The 16,164-nt window shown below is 37.5% G+C and overlaps 1 protein-coding gene across 3 annotated transcripts in view; it reads right to left on the bottom strand.

The window, feature by feature from the left end:
* Positions 1-334: 334 nt before the first annotated feature.
* AFTPH (aftiphilin) overlaps positions 335-16,164 on the bottom strand; it is a 43,802-nt gene continuing 27,972 nt past the window's right edge. For 2 of the 3 annotated variants that reach the window (XM_027711021.2, XM_027711096.2), the window contains exons 7-10: positions 13,039-13,099; positions 11,300-11,383; positions 7,225-7,348; positions 335-1,549 (exon numbers count right to left, since the gene is read on the bottom strand). In XM_027711021.2, coding sequence (XP_027566822.1) covers positions 1,405-1,549; positions 7,225-7,348; positions 11,300-11,383; positions 13,039-13,099 — 414 coding nt within the window. In that variant the 3' untranslated portion in view covers positions 335-1,404. The remainder of the gene's footprint in view (positions 1,550-7,224; positions 7,349-11,299; positions 11,384-13,038; positions 13,100-16,164) is intronic. The other variant, XM_027711167.2, reaches the window with a different exon arrangement.

The following is a 16,164-nucleotide window of genomic DNA, read 5'->3' on the forward strand; positions in this document are numbered from 1 at the left end:
TTGTCCTTTCTCACCTCACCATAACTGGTGTTTGTTACGGCTGAGTACTGCCAACTATTCTGAAGAAGTCTATAACCCGAAATATCATGAGCCACACTGCCCTACGAGCCAGAAGGCAAGCTGGAGACAGAAATAAGAGACTAAGTCACAACATGATAAAGAGACAGGACAATTAAAGGAAAGTCTGCAGGGCCCTGCCAGGTGTGGTTTGTGGGACTGGGTAGCAGAAATTGAAAGGTCCTACTGTTAGTGCAGCACATCGATTTTAGCATCCACAGAGAGGTGACTAATGCATACATTCTGTATGAAAAGAGAGCAGGCTGTACTACACATGTATCTTTTAAATTATTTTATTTTGTGTAAGCTAAAAGGAAATTTACACACTTAAATCTCAAAAGACCTTGGGCATGCATATTGACCTTTTTAGAGGTTCTTCAACATAGCTCTCTTTTTTCCATAGGAATTTCCCCAGACATTTACAACCCATAGTTTTTTACTGTATATACAGCCTAAAACCATAGCAATCTATGATTATGTCATTTTACACTGTGCAAAATCAAACAGGAATAGTGGTACAACAGAACATAAAATTTTTTAACAGGTAAATTTCATTGTAAGACATTCATATTGTTTTGGTCCTTCTTTTCCAAATCAAACTGATTAAAAGCAGACAACCTTCTAATAACTCAAAAAAAAAAAAAAAGTGTTCAGACAGTAATCCATAACTGGAACAAGAAGTTACTGACAGCATACCTTCCAAAAGGCTATATAATGACAGAGCCATACTACTGAAGTTCAAGAACATAAAAATTGATCAGCCAACCAATCAAACAGGGGGAGGGGATGGGGAAAAGAAAAGGAAAAACACATCTCAAGCTTGTTAAAACACAAAAGAAATTACTGGGTTTTAAAGAAACAATAACTGAAAAAGCCACAAAGGGCCAACATAACCTTTTGATTTTTTTCCAGCAAGAAGTATTTTAATATATGCAGGAAAGAAAAAGTTGCTCAATGCAATCTGAAAGTCTTCAGGGGAACTTCACAGATTGTGAAGATTGAAGTTTTCATTATGTGTTTATAGGACTTTTTTTTTTGAACTTTTTAAAGTTTTGTAAGAAGGACACCACCAGTGTATTTCACAAAGACATAAATGTATACAGCCCAGCACAACAAAAAGAATAGATCTTCAAAAAGATTTACCCCCAATTATTTACATTTTTCTCTAATATAAATTTAGGACTCCAGTATGTAAATAAATATACATTACTATGTATACCTTTCTAGTGCTGCTTACCAACAAATCATCTGAACTTGATTTTTTTTTAAATTAAAGCAAGATTGCTTTTTACGACCCACAGAGGGAAGAAAAAAAAAATCAATAGAAAACGTCCAATTCACATCACTTTAGTCTACCTTTTCTTGGCAGCTTGTTGAAGGTGTTAATGTGGCTGGGAACATCAACACCTTGGCATGCATGAAAGTTAAGTCAGGAAGGCTAGAAATCACCTTGGCAGCCTCTTCACTAAGATGTTCTTCCTTTTTAGGTTTCCTGTTGAGAAGAAAAGAACAAAGTGCATTAATCCACTACCTGATATCCCTGGGATCACTGAAAGAATCACTGATTGAAGCAATGTTCTGTCAGCTTGTCTCCCACTGACAGGCACTTCTGTAAGCTACCTGATGGTAGTCTAATGTTATAATACTTACCTGCCTACCAATAACATGTTAACATGGAAAGTCAGATAAACATTCCTGTGTATATTGTTGCAATAAGCAAAAGCTCCCATTCAATATAATTTTTATATATGATTTTTTTCTTTTTTTGGCAGCGTCAAGAGTGAAGAGACTCACTTGAAGAGATAACCATGCCCATATTCTACAGACAAAACAATAGGAGCATTAGTTCTAAACTACCTAAATCGTGTACAATCTTCAAAAATAAAGTGAAAAAAATCTTAAAAGGACACTCAATAATTTTAAAATAAAAAAAGTACTTATGCTGCGTTTCCAACACGACTGTTCTCAGACTATACATCATGCCACTCTACACTGTGATCCACAAACTCTCTTTTCCCTCAGGACTCATCAGCAGCAAAAGGTGGCTCATGATGTGTAGCTACTTGCTTTGAAGTGCAGTAATATGGGGAGCCATGATGATACACACAGCAGTTTGGGAATCATTGGGGTTTACTTTGCCTTTTGCATTATTCACAAGAATTACTGAGCACAAATGAATAAAGAGGTCTAAATCCCATGTCGTTTGGTTCTCACTATTATGCAAAAAAATCACACTTCCCAAGTAAAATGAAGCCTGGCTCAGAGTGCTACAGACACCCCTCTCCCTTGCCCAAACATCCATACTTTACAAACATCTGGCTTATCTTTGAAGAACACTGCCTACTACTAGAAATACTCAGTTTTCCATCAAACATTATTCCAGTTCCAAAAAGGCATCTGCTAAGTCCTGCAACAATGCAAGAAATTCTAGCTGAATAAGCTCCATCACCTCTGGGACAAAATGTTGAGGAAAAAAGGCTTGAACCAAATAAACAGCTTTCCCTAGAACACCTCAGAAATTTCCTTTCTGTATCTTTCTTATCTATAAACTTTAAACCAAGCCCATAAGAGGGCAATGACCACTCCAATCACGAAGTAGCATGTACTCATATTTTCTTTTGTCAGTACCCATGAGGATTGCTTCCTCAGCTGATCAGAGACCAGGGGAAAGCAAGGGGCTACAGCAGTCTTAGAATTCCTAAGCTAGGAGAAGAAAAAAAGAGCTGGACTCAAACTCATCCTTGACATCACTGAACATTGCATTGACATTGAGCTATCATATTTGTTTTTGACTTGAAATCTCCACTTGATGGAAGTTCTCTAGATGAGGCAGCCTAAATACCAAATACTAAATCTGACTTACCTTCAACAGAATAGCAATATTTTTCTTTCTCTGCTGCAGTGGAATTTCATGAGCTACTGACTAGGCAGATTACCAAATTCTGCAGGATGAACAAAGCTCTGTGCTGGATTTACTGAAGGAAGAAGCAGAGAGCCAATATGTGCCTCCTCTAACAACTTCACAGTCAGCTCTGTTTGCACTCAAAGGACTATCTCTGAGCTGTTGAAATGTGGTTCTCACCCACCACTGTGTTATCAGTATCTGGTGCCACTATTAATAACCACTTACCACAAGCCTCTTAAAGGTACAAACTCCTGGTGATCAAGGACTTAGAGCTAACAAAGGAGTGTTTGACAGGGGAAGCCAAAGGAAGAGGCTGACTCGGAGATGTTCCTGTAATTGTTAATCAGGCAAGATGAAGCTCACACACTCCTTGCTATTTAGAAGCCTCTTCCTCCCCTGCTCATGCTAAGAAATGGCACTGCTGGGTCCCAGAGGCAGCACTTCGTTTTATTTGGTGGCCACATGCCATCCTTTATCACAGGACAATATCACTCTTGCTGTACCAGCTGTTCTCTGCAACATCACTGCAGAAGGGGCACACCAGTGAGCCCAGTCAGGGGTGAATCTCACCCAGTTACTGAAGGCTCCCCTCCTGGCTGGAGGCCCTTTGCAATAATTTATCTACTTAACCTGCAATGTAAAAAGTATCTATAAAGAAGAAGCTAACACACTAACACAGCAAACCTTATTTAACTATGACCAAGATAGAGCCACTTGCTAATGAGGCTCAAACCCTTTTTTGAAATCATCTCAGGGTAGAAAGAGTGGAGATGTCCTAACTCCTCCATTCCTCAATAGAGAAGGGCAAGTTCCTCTGCAATACAGTAAAACTGGACACTGCAAGTACCCTTTGTGGGTAACAATCAGCACTTTTGGCAGTAAATATCACCAGGGTAACCCTAAAGAATGACTCACTAACTCTCTAAATTTAAAAGACAAAGTAGCATTGTCACTGCAGACAGATCTTACCCTTAAAACTTACCAAACTGCCTAATAACTGTGATGCCCTTTGATAGAGGCAAGAGCAATAACTGCATTCTTGTGCTGAAGATGTTCCCATCATCAAGAGCTTCTTTTGCTGAACCCTGGTCAGTGGAGGGGGGCATTGCAGAGCTTCTCCTGCTTGTGCACTCCTAATCTCTAGATACCATGGCTTAAAGAACAGACACCCAAGTGAGCAGACTGTCAATGTCAGCTGCACTACTTCTGTCTGCTTTGAAACCAAACCATGGAATGCCCCAGTTCTGGCTCATTCAGGTTTTAAAATTTTGTCCTCGTCGACCTCTTCTCTTACACGAGGTTACATTTTCTGCCAAGACAGAGGACAGAAGGGATGCCCCTACCCAAGCAATTGTGCCAGTCCATCTACCTGTGGGCATTAAGTTCCCTTTTCAAAGGCATGTTAACACTAACCCACAAGAAATGAGCCTGACTGATGGGCAGGAAAGTTGCTGGAAGAAAATTTAGCAAGAAACAGGGAATTCTTTGTCGATGTGTCACTCACACCTCACTGTTCTGTTCTGCATTCCAACCCCCTTCTGCAGCGTTCGAGTCTTTTGGGGCTTCAGTCACCTCCCATGTTTGCAAAGGGTTTTGTGGAAAGCACCAGCAAGGCCAAGCTTTATCAGCAACACTGAGCCGATTAGAGAAACGCACTTTAAAAACACTCTGTAATTAGGAGTTTGGCTGCTCCATCCAACACTGTCCCCAAGGAGTATTTGCAGTTTACATGCAGGTTTCGGCCATTTCTTGGAAAAGTATCAGTGCTCTGCTTTCCTTCAAAAAGACAGCAGATAAACTTTTGATCTCTGCCAATTCTATGGAAGCAGGCTAGGCTGCAGAGTCTCTCTGGAATGCTGTACTGGATCCCTGACCTTCAGCACTTACTGCTGCTGTCCAGGTTCCAGGCTCAAGCTGAGGGGGAAGCTTCCCAACACCTTCCTTCTGAGAAGCTGCCTTTGTGGGTCAAGAGGTGGCTTTGCAAGGAAAAGATGAGGCTACTTTAGACAAAGATGACTCTTCACATGGCATCCTGCAGCTGAACAATGGTATTTTCACTCTAAACTTCACCCTAAAGATCCTGAGCTCAGACAGTTACACACATGGGAAAGCCTCAGCACAGCTGAAGTTGGAATCAAAGGCACTGTTCCATCTTCCCCAACAGTTATATTGAATGCCTAATAGTCCATATTTCCAGGTTGGTGCATTAATATCAGCCTCATCGAGCTGGCTGTACACAGCCACTCCTATTTTAAAGTCTTCAGTTCATTACAAAAGAATTAAAAAAAAAAAAATCGAAAAGAAAACCAAATTTTTTACAAAAAGCTAACATTCTGCAACATTTTGGCATACTACTGAGATAAGACCTTATTTCTCTGAAGGCTTCTAGCTTGGAAAAACAGACTGCTTTTCTTTTGGAGAGCACGAAACCAAGAAAGAAAAGAGCATTTTTTTTTTTAAATTTAGAGTTGACAAAAATATACAAAATGTATCACACACTGAAACAGCTTCTTTAAAACAGCTAATCCTTGTGTGTGTCTGAACTTAATCTCCAAGTCTGAGGTCCCCTGCCTCTCTCTACTGCCTGACATATTGCTATACCATAGATCCAGTACCTCTTCCTACTGGTAAGCAATGCTCTCCAGAACAGGGCAAGAACTCTGACATCTGGATAAAGAGCTTTAAGTGCACAAGTAAGAGCTTTTAAGTGTATTGTGGAAGCACTGGAAAAAAACCCCAAAAAAACACCCAACCCCTCATATAAAAAAACCAACAATACAGAAAAATGAGGGTCAACATTCATTTAAGCAAAGCAGACTTCCCTGTTGCTTTGTAAGGAAAAAGTAAGCTAAGACATCTTCAGGCAAGCAGGCAGGTACAAAACTATGAGTTGAAATAAAAGAAGGATACATTTGGAGTTTGCATTCCTACTGCAGTTACTTTAAAATCAGGCTTAGTATATAATACAAAAGTATTTCAATGTAACTAAGTTTGCTAATTCATGAAAGTCAAACTTTTCCATTAGCGTAACCTCAGGAAGAGTATATGTGCTCCATGAATAGAAAAAGAGGCAATCCAAAAGCTGAGACCCAAAAACCAGCACTGAAGTGGGGAGTTCCCTCTACTGGTTCTCCCTGGAAATTTCATGGCTTGTTGATCTTTTTTATTCCATGTTCACTTTCAGAATCATCACTGCAGGAAAACTAGCAAGACAGTTTTCTCAGTGAAGGAACGTGTTTTAAAAGAGCACTTAAAAATTAGAGTTTTAATAATTTTAAGCAAGCCAGCTCTGTCCCACCATTCCTGTGCCTCCTCTTAAGTGCTCTGCTGCATGAGAACACATCTAGTTTCAGAGTGCTGAATAAACCCTAAAGTTCACTTACAAGTGAGGGTATGTTACCATCTATTTGTTGCATGTTGAGGCACACACTTCCAAAACACCAATATTTTACTTTGGTGAGAATCCCTCAGTGATTCTTTTAATGGGCACAGACACTAATTACATGTTAAGACAGTTCAGGATGTGCTAAGATATACATTTAAAAAAATCAAACCCCAAGAATACAAGCTTATAAGTGGAGAGACTATTCTGTACCCCTTCAACTGGCTAGACTTCATGAAAGACATTTGACACCTGAAGACTTTCTATAGATTCTACCTAGAAAAAGCACAAAAGTACTTCACATGTGCTCCTGGAAGCAGAAAGGACATCCTAAATCAACTACATGCTCATTCCTTAACCCGCAACATCAAAATTAAACTCATGTTTGGTCACTGAAGTTTTGACAGGTGCTAGAAATATTTGTGAAGGGACAAATATAGTTATAACTATCAGTCCGTTTTATCATTTTACTTGTGGAACATTCCATATTTATAAGTTACACAGAGGTCCAAGGAGAGTCTTCTGTCACAATCCTCAGGCTCTGAACTGTGTGGTTCAGTTTACCCTGCCATTTTTAGAAACCAGCTCTGGTGTTCACAAAGTCGCTTCCTCCAGTTCAGCCTTTGGCTCCAGATTTTCAACTTATGTCCAGGTGATCTTTTTCTTTCAGCTCATGAACTATTTCCACACTTTGGAGTTCTACGATAATTTGAAATATGAACTACAGTACGATGAATTTCAGATTTAAAATTTAATTATTAAATTTAAGGCTTTTGATAATTCAGGAACTTCTGCCCTAAACCAGCACACACGTTCACACCTCACATTTCACATCACCCTTGGAAACAGAAAAAAAAAATGTGCAGGGAAGAGTATTTACCTTGTGGACGTGCTTGCCTTCTCCACTGTGGACATGAGTCTTGCAAACGCATCAGTCACTCTGTTGCTTGCATTGGAAGTTTCCAGTTTTGAGGTTGTCAATTCATACAACTCAGGATCCACACCTTATAGTATAAAATAATAATCAGGGATGGTTGGAGGCAAGTATAGTCATAATTAGTCACAGACCAACTTGCTAGAGACTGTTTTCTGTAAACATCTGAATCATTTATAATTTCAAGATACATGAAAAGAACGTGACAGAACATGTTTGTGTTTCTGAAGCATCATCCTTTCTCCCCATCCTTTTTCAGCAGCTTTTTTAGTTGTACTACAAAACAGACACACCTTGGATCAAGTCTGGCATACAAGGTCTCAGTCTATGAGTAAACAAAACCAATTTGATTTACTTTTGAGTGTGAAACCTCTGTTAAAAGTGTCAGCTGTGTCAAAATGGATTGTTTCAATTACTTCAACTCAACTGCCTCTGTTAAAAGAACACTGCATGTTAACAGGGACCAACTCTTCACTAAGAGATTACAAGCAACACTGGCATGCATTAGAGTGCATTTAGTATCTTGCTTTTCACCAGGGGTTGTGTTGAAATTTGAAGTGAGGAAAAGCAGCTTTTATGAAACACAGAAGTGGAATGGCATTAAAAAATCATACACTAATATGTATAGTACTACCAAGACTTTTACTCTGTGCTCTCTTTTCATCTTTCAAGTATTCCTAAAGCATTAAGTATCTGGATGTTTCAGCCTTGAATTCTTAGTTTCAGGTATCTTAAGTCAGATGTTGAATTTTCACATCACATATGTTGGGAATGGATTTCAAATTTTATCACAGAGGTCATTCTGAGAACACTGCAAACAATAGAAAAAATATTAAAAAAAAAAGTATGTATGAGTTAAATTCTACCTGTTTAGTATCAAGCATCACATCTCAGTAGGAAGTAGATCTAGAATTTCCAGATATTATATATTATTTCTTAAAAAAAAACACCTCTAGAAATTAGAATTATCAAAATAAATCAAGAGGAAAGACAAAAAGTTTTGTTGCTCAGAAGCATTTAAAATTGGTGATATTCCCCTAGTTACAATTTCAGATATTTTATGTTTCATAGGTTTCAATGAAGCGTGCATATGTGCCATTTGCAATTGTAAGTATTTTTCAAAAACTGCATAGAATTTTTGCACATGAGCAGTGTGATTTTTAGAGACACCTGTGTCCTAAACAAGTGTCACACTTGTACCAGTTGGTTTGGACAGCACAAAAGTATTTCATCTTACTGCAGAACAAACATTGCAAACACTGGGACCTGATGGTCCCCTGTAGCTCCCTAATATAAAACCAGCATTTACTAACATGTGCTGATGATTGTATCCAGATTACTTCCCAGGATCAGGATGCTTCTACAAGAATTCCTGACACATCAAAAGATTACTAAATAAATAAATGCCCGTGCTTATTATCCTGCCTTTACCACCAGTAACTGCAGCATTGCATGTGCTAACAGATGAGGTTAATCATCCTCAAGCCTGCTTTGCATGAGCTCTCCCCAAGCAGTGTCTTGACCCTTTGCCCTTTGGACACAAGTTAATTCCTCTTTTATTGTAAGGAAACCAAGCTGACCAAAATGTAAAATTACAAAAATCGTCTGGTTAAGCTGCAGGAGGTGGGGAGAAGATTTGTTCCATATAACATGAATTGATTAGAAATGAATCAGCTGTCCTTTCAACATACATTTTTTTTAAAGTCTGGATTTTCAAAGTTAATTTCATCCAGTTCCATACAAAATATTAAAATATGTACTGTCCTGAGACCAGCATACCGAGACTTTTAGTACTGTCAGATGTTTACAGAACTTGGAAATAGGAAAAAGCCCAAATATTCCACAAAATATCCATTTTCAATCAGGGAGAGGAAGCCTTGAAGAAATACACTTTGACTTGCAGAAGCCTGCGAAATCCCATTAAGGTACAAATTGGAAAGCTAATTGAAACGAGGAGCCCTTTGACATGCAACTCTGCAACAAACATTAAATGCAACCTTATAAGTTACATCATTTAGATATTCCCATTTACAGTCATTACATATGAAAATGAATTCATTTTCGCTGTATGGAGATGTCACTGCTCAATTTACTGTTCTTTAGGCACCTCTTACTCAGCTACATTTATGTTAAACTATTAACATGAAAAATAAAGCAATACACTGAATTGTGGGAACATAGTAGAAATAAGTAACTCCCTGTTCATGATGCAGAATGCAAATTTTTATTAAAAAGTTATTTTGGCTACTGATGAAATCGGACTGAGAAGAATCCAGTGTTGATCTATAGCAAGTAAAACTAAGGTCTCCAAAGAAAGAATAAACTTCTACTACTGATAAAAGTTTCTTCTTTAAGCCAAAAGATCTAGCAATTTGTCTTTCAATTATTTTTTTTAAGAGTTGCATATTCTCCATTTTATTTAAATGATGAGAGAATATTTAAGGAAAGCACTGCAAAACCTTAATGAGATATTGAAGGAAAGTTAGCCAACCAAACCCCACACAAAGCTCCTAAACACACACACAAACACACGAGCTGCAAGCCATGAAACAAATGACTTTCCCAGAAACAAGTCAGGAGGAAAGAAAAACCAAAACAAAAAAACAACCAAACACAAAAAAAAAAAATATGCACTATAGGGCATAACAGGGAAGGTGATAATACCTGTAACTTGGCGAAAAAACAACATAAAAAATAAAATGCAATAAAAGGGCTAACAGTATTCCTCTAGTAATCCCTTCCAGTGTGCACACCACCTGCACAAGCAATAATACATGTAACCAAGTACATGTACTGGGCACTGGTGACTTGTGTCAGTGGACTTGCACACACAAAGAATCTGTAAGACTATACTCCTTGACTTTACTACCTATCACTTCCGTGACAAACCTGCCATTTTTCATCTCATAATGACATTTCTCAAGGGTGGAATAAAAAGACATTTAGATTGCCATGCCACAAAATTGTCTTCAGCAATCAGATTTCAAAATTAAAAAATTGGGTTTCTAAATCCAAAAAATACAATAATAATTATAATTACTTATTTGAAATGTGGGAGAACTCCAAACATCTTAAGAACCGATTTTAAAAAATTAAAATCACTAAGAGGAAAAATATCCTTCCTATGAAGGAACTGATATTATGACTTCAGGCATTGTATTGAAAGAGTACCTGCCTTATCAACTTAACCTGTGCACTGGAATAAATCCCCAAAGTGTTCCCTTAAACTCCTGCAGAAATTTATTCAAAGTGTAGGTTTTTCACAAGCTCGTGCAAAATACTCAGAGCATGTCAAAATCATGTGATAAATGAACTCAATTACTTTCACGCATTACTCAATGAGAGAGTGGTATTTTTCATCTCCTTTTTAAAGGGAGTAGGTTGCTGATAAAGCACTTTGGCTTTACAATTAACATTCACGAACTTCTAACGTCCCACAAACATGCAACTATATATTTTTTCTATTATAAATGCTGTTAAAACACTTTTTTCACTTTATCATTAATATTAGTAGTTTACGCAAAGAAAAAATTTATAGCAGCAAACCCCAGCAGGGCTGTGATATATCAAGCTCTGTAAATTTATATTCACACACAGCTTCCAAACAACACCATAATCCTACAATTTGGAGGTACTTATTTAGAGGAGAGAGCAAGGCTCATATATTAGGAATAGTCACATCTACCCCATTTTTCAAATTTCCTTAAGTGCTTAGAAGAGCTAACTTCCAGGGTTTCTCATTTGAACCAAGTGTTTTAACATGTTATTTGCAAGAGCATAAAAGCCATTCATTCCTTCAGCAGGTGACAAACACAGAGCTGACAGTACCTTTTAAATACTTCGTACTCGATACAAAACACCAGAAAACAGAACACAGATTAAAGGAAAAAAAATGCAGTAGAAAGACATTTTAGAGAAACGCCACAAAATTTCTCCTTGTTTGTAGGAAAGTCAAGTGATGTGCTCATGCTTTTAGTAAGTCATTATATTCTTACAGTTGTGGTTTTGACACTCTGCTGACCTGGGATTGTGGTGGTGCTGCTAGAGCTACTGTCATCCACGGGCCCAAAGAAATCAAGGTTCAGAAGAGTGGAACCTCCACTAGCTTGAAATTCAGTGACCGTGTTGGTAGGCAGCCATATAGAAGGTAAGCCAAGGGAGGGGTTTATGTGTAAAAAGGGGTAAGACACACACTTGAACATGCAAGTTATAATTAGTACTCAGTACGCAATTTAAAAAAAATCGACATGAAAACAATGCTTACAGTATTAGTTTGTACCTTCTAGAATGTTAACAACTTAATTCAGTGCACGTTTCCTCATGTACATTGCAGCAAGGAAATCAACACTAGTAACTTTAAAATAGAAGTATTTATTTCGATCTAAAAATGAAAGAGAACCAGCACGACCCAGAGAGAAAGATGTGATCAGTTAAAGGGAAACAATATATAGGTCAATTGATAGTTTAAACACAGTGGGGTTTTTCTCCCCTCACTGAAATTGAAAGCCATTCTTTCATCAGGAAGACTTAGCAGATCTTTAAATAGCAAAAAAAAAAAAAAAGAAAAAAAAAAACACTTTAAAATTTTATTTAGCAGCTTTAAGCTATTAATTATCATTATCTTGAAGCAGTGTGACCACTGGGTAACAAATGGCACTCTTATGTCCAGTTCCTCACTGGTAAATTATACTGTTCCCCTTTAGTACTAAAACAGAAATCAAACCAAGATACATTTTAAAGTTGTTTGTTAAAAAGAAAGCATGATGATTGACTGAAGTAATAAGACACCAGACAACAGCAAAAGGGTCCATCCAGGCTTTCCTTCAGCACCGTGATATTGCTATCCAAACTCTTACATCCCACATGTTCTGTGGCAACACCAGTGCAGTAAGAGATGCTGTTTATCTGAGCCTGCCTTTGAACGACCTGTGTCTCATGAATTAGTTGCTGTCAGCAGGCTCCTCGTGACGGTATCAGTTTCTTTATAGGTTCTGTCAGTCAAACAAGTTTCTAAAACTTGTTTTATTTCCTTTGCGTGCACTTACGTTTCTGACACTGGAGGCAGTGGCACAACTCACTTTGCTATTAAAATAGACACATGTGAAGGGTCTTTTATGTGATAACTATATACATTTACAGATACAAATAAGTTTGTAGCTACCTCTTTAATATATCAGCTATAAGTAGCTCTTCAGTGTAAGCAAAAGTGATAATGGATGAAGTCACATTTTTGAAATATAAAATTATCTTTAAATCTGAAAACTTTCAGCTCAAGAAGTGTATATTTTGCAAACAGTTTGTGGTTAAAATATTGTGCTTTGAAGTAGCCACTATACACAAGTTTGTCATTCAAAGGATGTCTAAAGAGATAGCTGACTGGTGAAAAATACCTTCAAGTAAAACTCCTCAATCTAAAATGCTCATTTGTTCAGAGTTTCATTATAATCTCCAGTTATACATAATGAAGAGTTAATATTGCCACTGTGTCACTAGCATATGGAAGGAATCTAAAATAATACTTAACTTAGTGTTTTTCAGACTACATAATACTTCACATAGGGGCACTGTTAATCAGAAAGAAAGCCTGAATTTCCAAAGTTAGGAGTAAGAAATAAATATTATATATATTTTTATATATATATATATATGTGTGTGTGTGTATATATTTAAAAAAAAATAATCAGCAGATAGATGTTTGTCTGAACTTTGTAGCTTTCTTATCTCTAGCTCTGGTGCTAGAGGCTCTACGGAGAGACGTACCATCTAAAGGGTTAGTAAGGCCACTGCTACTCCAGTCAAACTGGACAGGTGGTAGAGATTCCTAGAGTTGAAAAGTCAGAAATCAGATTTTATAGTCAGTTCAGGTTACAACAATGCAAAGCAGTTCAAACAACAGATTCTTTAGCATCTAAAAAAAAAAAAAAAAAAAAAAAAAAAAAAAAAAAAAAAAAGACAACTAGATGATCAAGTCCCAGCTTTTGGGAGGCGTGTGTTTTCATTATATGCACTAAAGATTCAAAGTAGAATTGTTCTACCACAGGAAGTCTCATTAAATTCTGAACAGTACTGATTAGGTAACTTCTAACTCAAACAGGATTTGCAAATTAACTAAAACACATGAATTGAATAACAAACCTTAAGGCACAGTTGAAAGTTAAACTACTATTACTTTCATGGAAGATGAGGCACTTAGCATAAAAAGGTATGTATACACAATTACAGGGCAAATGTAGAATAGTGAAAGCTGTCTGTACATCCATGCTTTGTTCTGACTATATATATTATTTACCATCAATAAGCCCATGGTTCTTTTTGCTTTGGTTTGTTTTGCTTTCAAGAGACATAATCCCTACATGTGAGGGACAAACTCAACACCCTCTCCACTCCACCCCCTTCAAAAATAAAAGTCCTGTGACTTATTACCCCTTTACAATTAACTCATCCTGGTCTATGTACAAACCATTAGTATCAATGCTTGAACAAGAGGAGCATGGAAACACTGACTCCTTCTGGGAGCCCATCTTTGCCTTTTCCTTTCCTCTTGTTAAGTCTTTTGGACACAAGAAGCAGCAGGGAACATGCTCTACTGGGAAGGTGTGTTCAGGTGCAGTGTAACTTGCGAGTGCTGTCCTCCTGTATTCTCAGGACATAAACTGATGGGACAGCATCAGAAATGTCTGAAATAAGTTCATCTTTTCTACCTCTGTGTATTACACCTCTGCTCTGTCCCCTGACAGTGAAGTCAACTGTCAGGAGGCACTGGGAAAGGATGTTCCCTCAATTTCTAACAAAACAATGACAGTATGGAAGAAAAGCAACAGAAGTTCTCAGCAATATTACTCAAAATGCATCAGGTACTTGTCCAGCTTCCAGTGGCTGAGCCACACCTTCTCTTCGCTTTTGTACAAAGTCAGACTTGATTTTTTAAATGTTTTATTTTATTTTATTTTTAAAACTTCTAACCATCTAACGTTGAAGAAAAATGCAGATTCACTAATGTACAATTAAGCTCACTGTAAAAGGCTTTTCCTCAGTGATAGAGGTTTACAGAAATAAAAACAAAGGGAGCTGGAGATTTCTGTATGTACTTGTACTAAATGTCTTGCCTGGAAAAATCTTTCCTACCTAATGTCTTGAAAATATTTCCAGTACTGAGCACAGCTTGAACAGTATTCACTGCACGGAGCTTAAGGAGCTGATCCTACACTTTTTACTTTGCTTTGGTAATGAAATTACTGGCATTGAAATGATTTGCATGTAGATGCAATGTTAGCAGTGTGGAAGCTACACCTGATGAAGTAATAATCACTATCATCAGTAGCTTGTTTAAACTTTGTCACATCTAAAATATATTAACGTTAAAAGGAGTTTGTTGGGGGGAAAAAAAAAAAGATACTATGACAGTTTAGTAGCTTTCTGCCCTGAGCAAAATGAAGTCAAATTGAAACAAAGTGGCTTCCTACCAACTCCCACTTACTGAGGAAAACACCCACTACATTTTGTGACAAAAGCCTGAGTCAGGACTGATGACTGTGACAGAATTGCATGGAAAAAGTGGTACCAATGACTGGCTAAGCTTTTGCCTTTAACGATGACTCGATTCTCAGATTTGTCAAGGAAAGGACAAAGGATGTGACGAATTCTTCCTAAAATGGGGAAAAAAAGAATCTGACTCTAAATCAGTAAGAGCATTCTAAGTATATTAGTTGCTCTGTGGGATGAGACCATTCTGCTGACTTCAACCACTTCGCAAAAGAGGGGGTAAGTAAAGCAGACCCCACCTATACAGGATGCTGGCAAGCCCTGGTCTATATAACAGCAAAAAAAGTGAAAGGAGAAGGCAGAGGAAAAAGCAAATTAAACAGAAAGTTTTCTGTTTCTAGTGACCTCAGCCCTAAGAAAACTAACTACACTGGGACACCTGAACACGGCATTGAAATCTCAGACAATGGAAACATACCCTGCAAATGGGAATATAATGTTTTGCCTTTCAGAGATTGTGAGGTTGCTAGACTACTGTATTTACAACTATTATTTTAATAACATGCTTTAAGGAAAAGTGCCCAATCTAGGAGAATACTGAGAAATGGGGCAAACTGCTTTTGCTCCTCAAGGCCTCCATCTTAGATTACAGGACATGGTACAGAAATGAAAAAGCACACTCAGCTGTCAGAATACTACTCTGAATGTCAAGGAAGTAAGAAAGAGAAAATTAAAATGCCTGCTGGTTTTACTGCACCATAGTTCACTTTGATAAAAGTGAGAGATGTTTTCACACAGTAATTTTAGAATGCATTATGTAAGAGCTTTTATAATCCAAACGAGTAAAATGTAAATGTTTGTGTCTGTGCCAATAATTACCCAAGGAAAATTAAACAAAGGAAAAAAAAAAAAGAGCATTTTGCTGTCTTAAAGCTGGTGGAAAGAAATAAAAGGGCTTGTAATACAAATATAATGTCAATATTTAGATGGATCTCACAAATGAGCGTCATAAACATTCCAAAAAAAGGTTTACATAGAAGTAATTCATACATTTCATTGTGTGTATTCATTGGCAAAAGTACATCAGTTCTGAAAACTGCTCTTTTCAGACAACCCCCTTAATCAACTGCCACATCTGATAGAATAGCAAGTTCTGTAATATCTCTTACCTGCAAATCTTTCTCTCTTACTCTGTCAAAGCTACACGTACTCTTGGATCTCTCTCACATGTAGAACTGGAGAGCAGTTCCTGATGGAGCCTTTGGCTGGTGGCCAACAATATGGTAGCTTGCATCTGTCATTGTTAGAAGTCCTGATGGTCTCTTATGTAATTAAAAGTGTTTTTAAAGACTGTCACCCCACGGGGTTTAATTAAGGTTCAGTCCCTAATAGCCGGCAAGTGTA

Source organism: Pipra filicauda, unplaced genomic scaffold, assembly GCF_003945595.2.
Source record: "Pipra filicauda isolate LSUMZ 115617 unplaced genomic scaffold, ASM394559v2 scaffold109_size3271384_pilon, whole genome shotgun sequence".
Taxonomy (NCBI): domain Eukaryota; kingdom Metazoa; phylum Chordata; class Aves; order Passeriformes; family Pipridae; genus Pipra; species Pipra filicauda.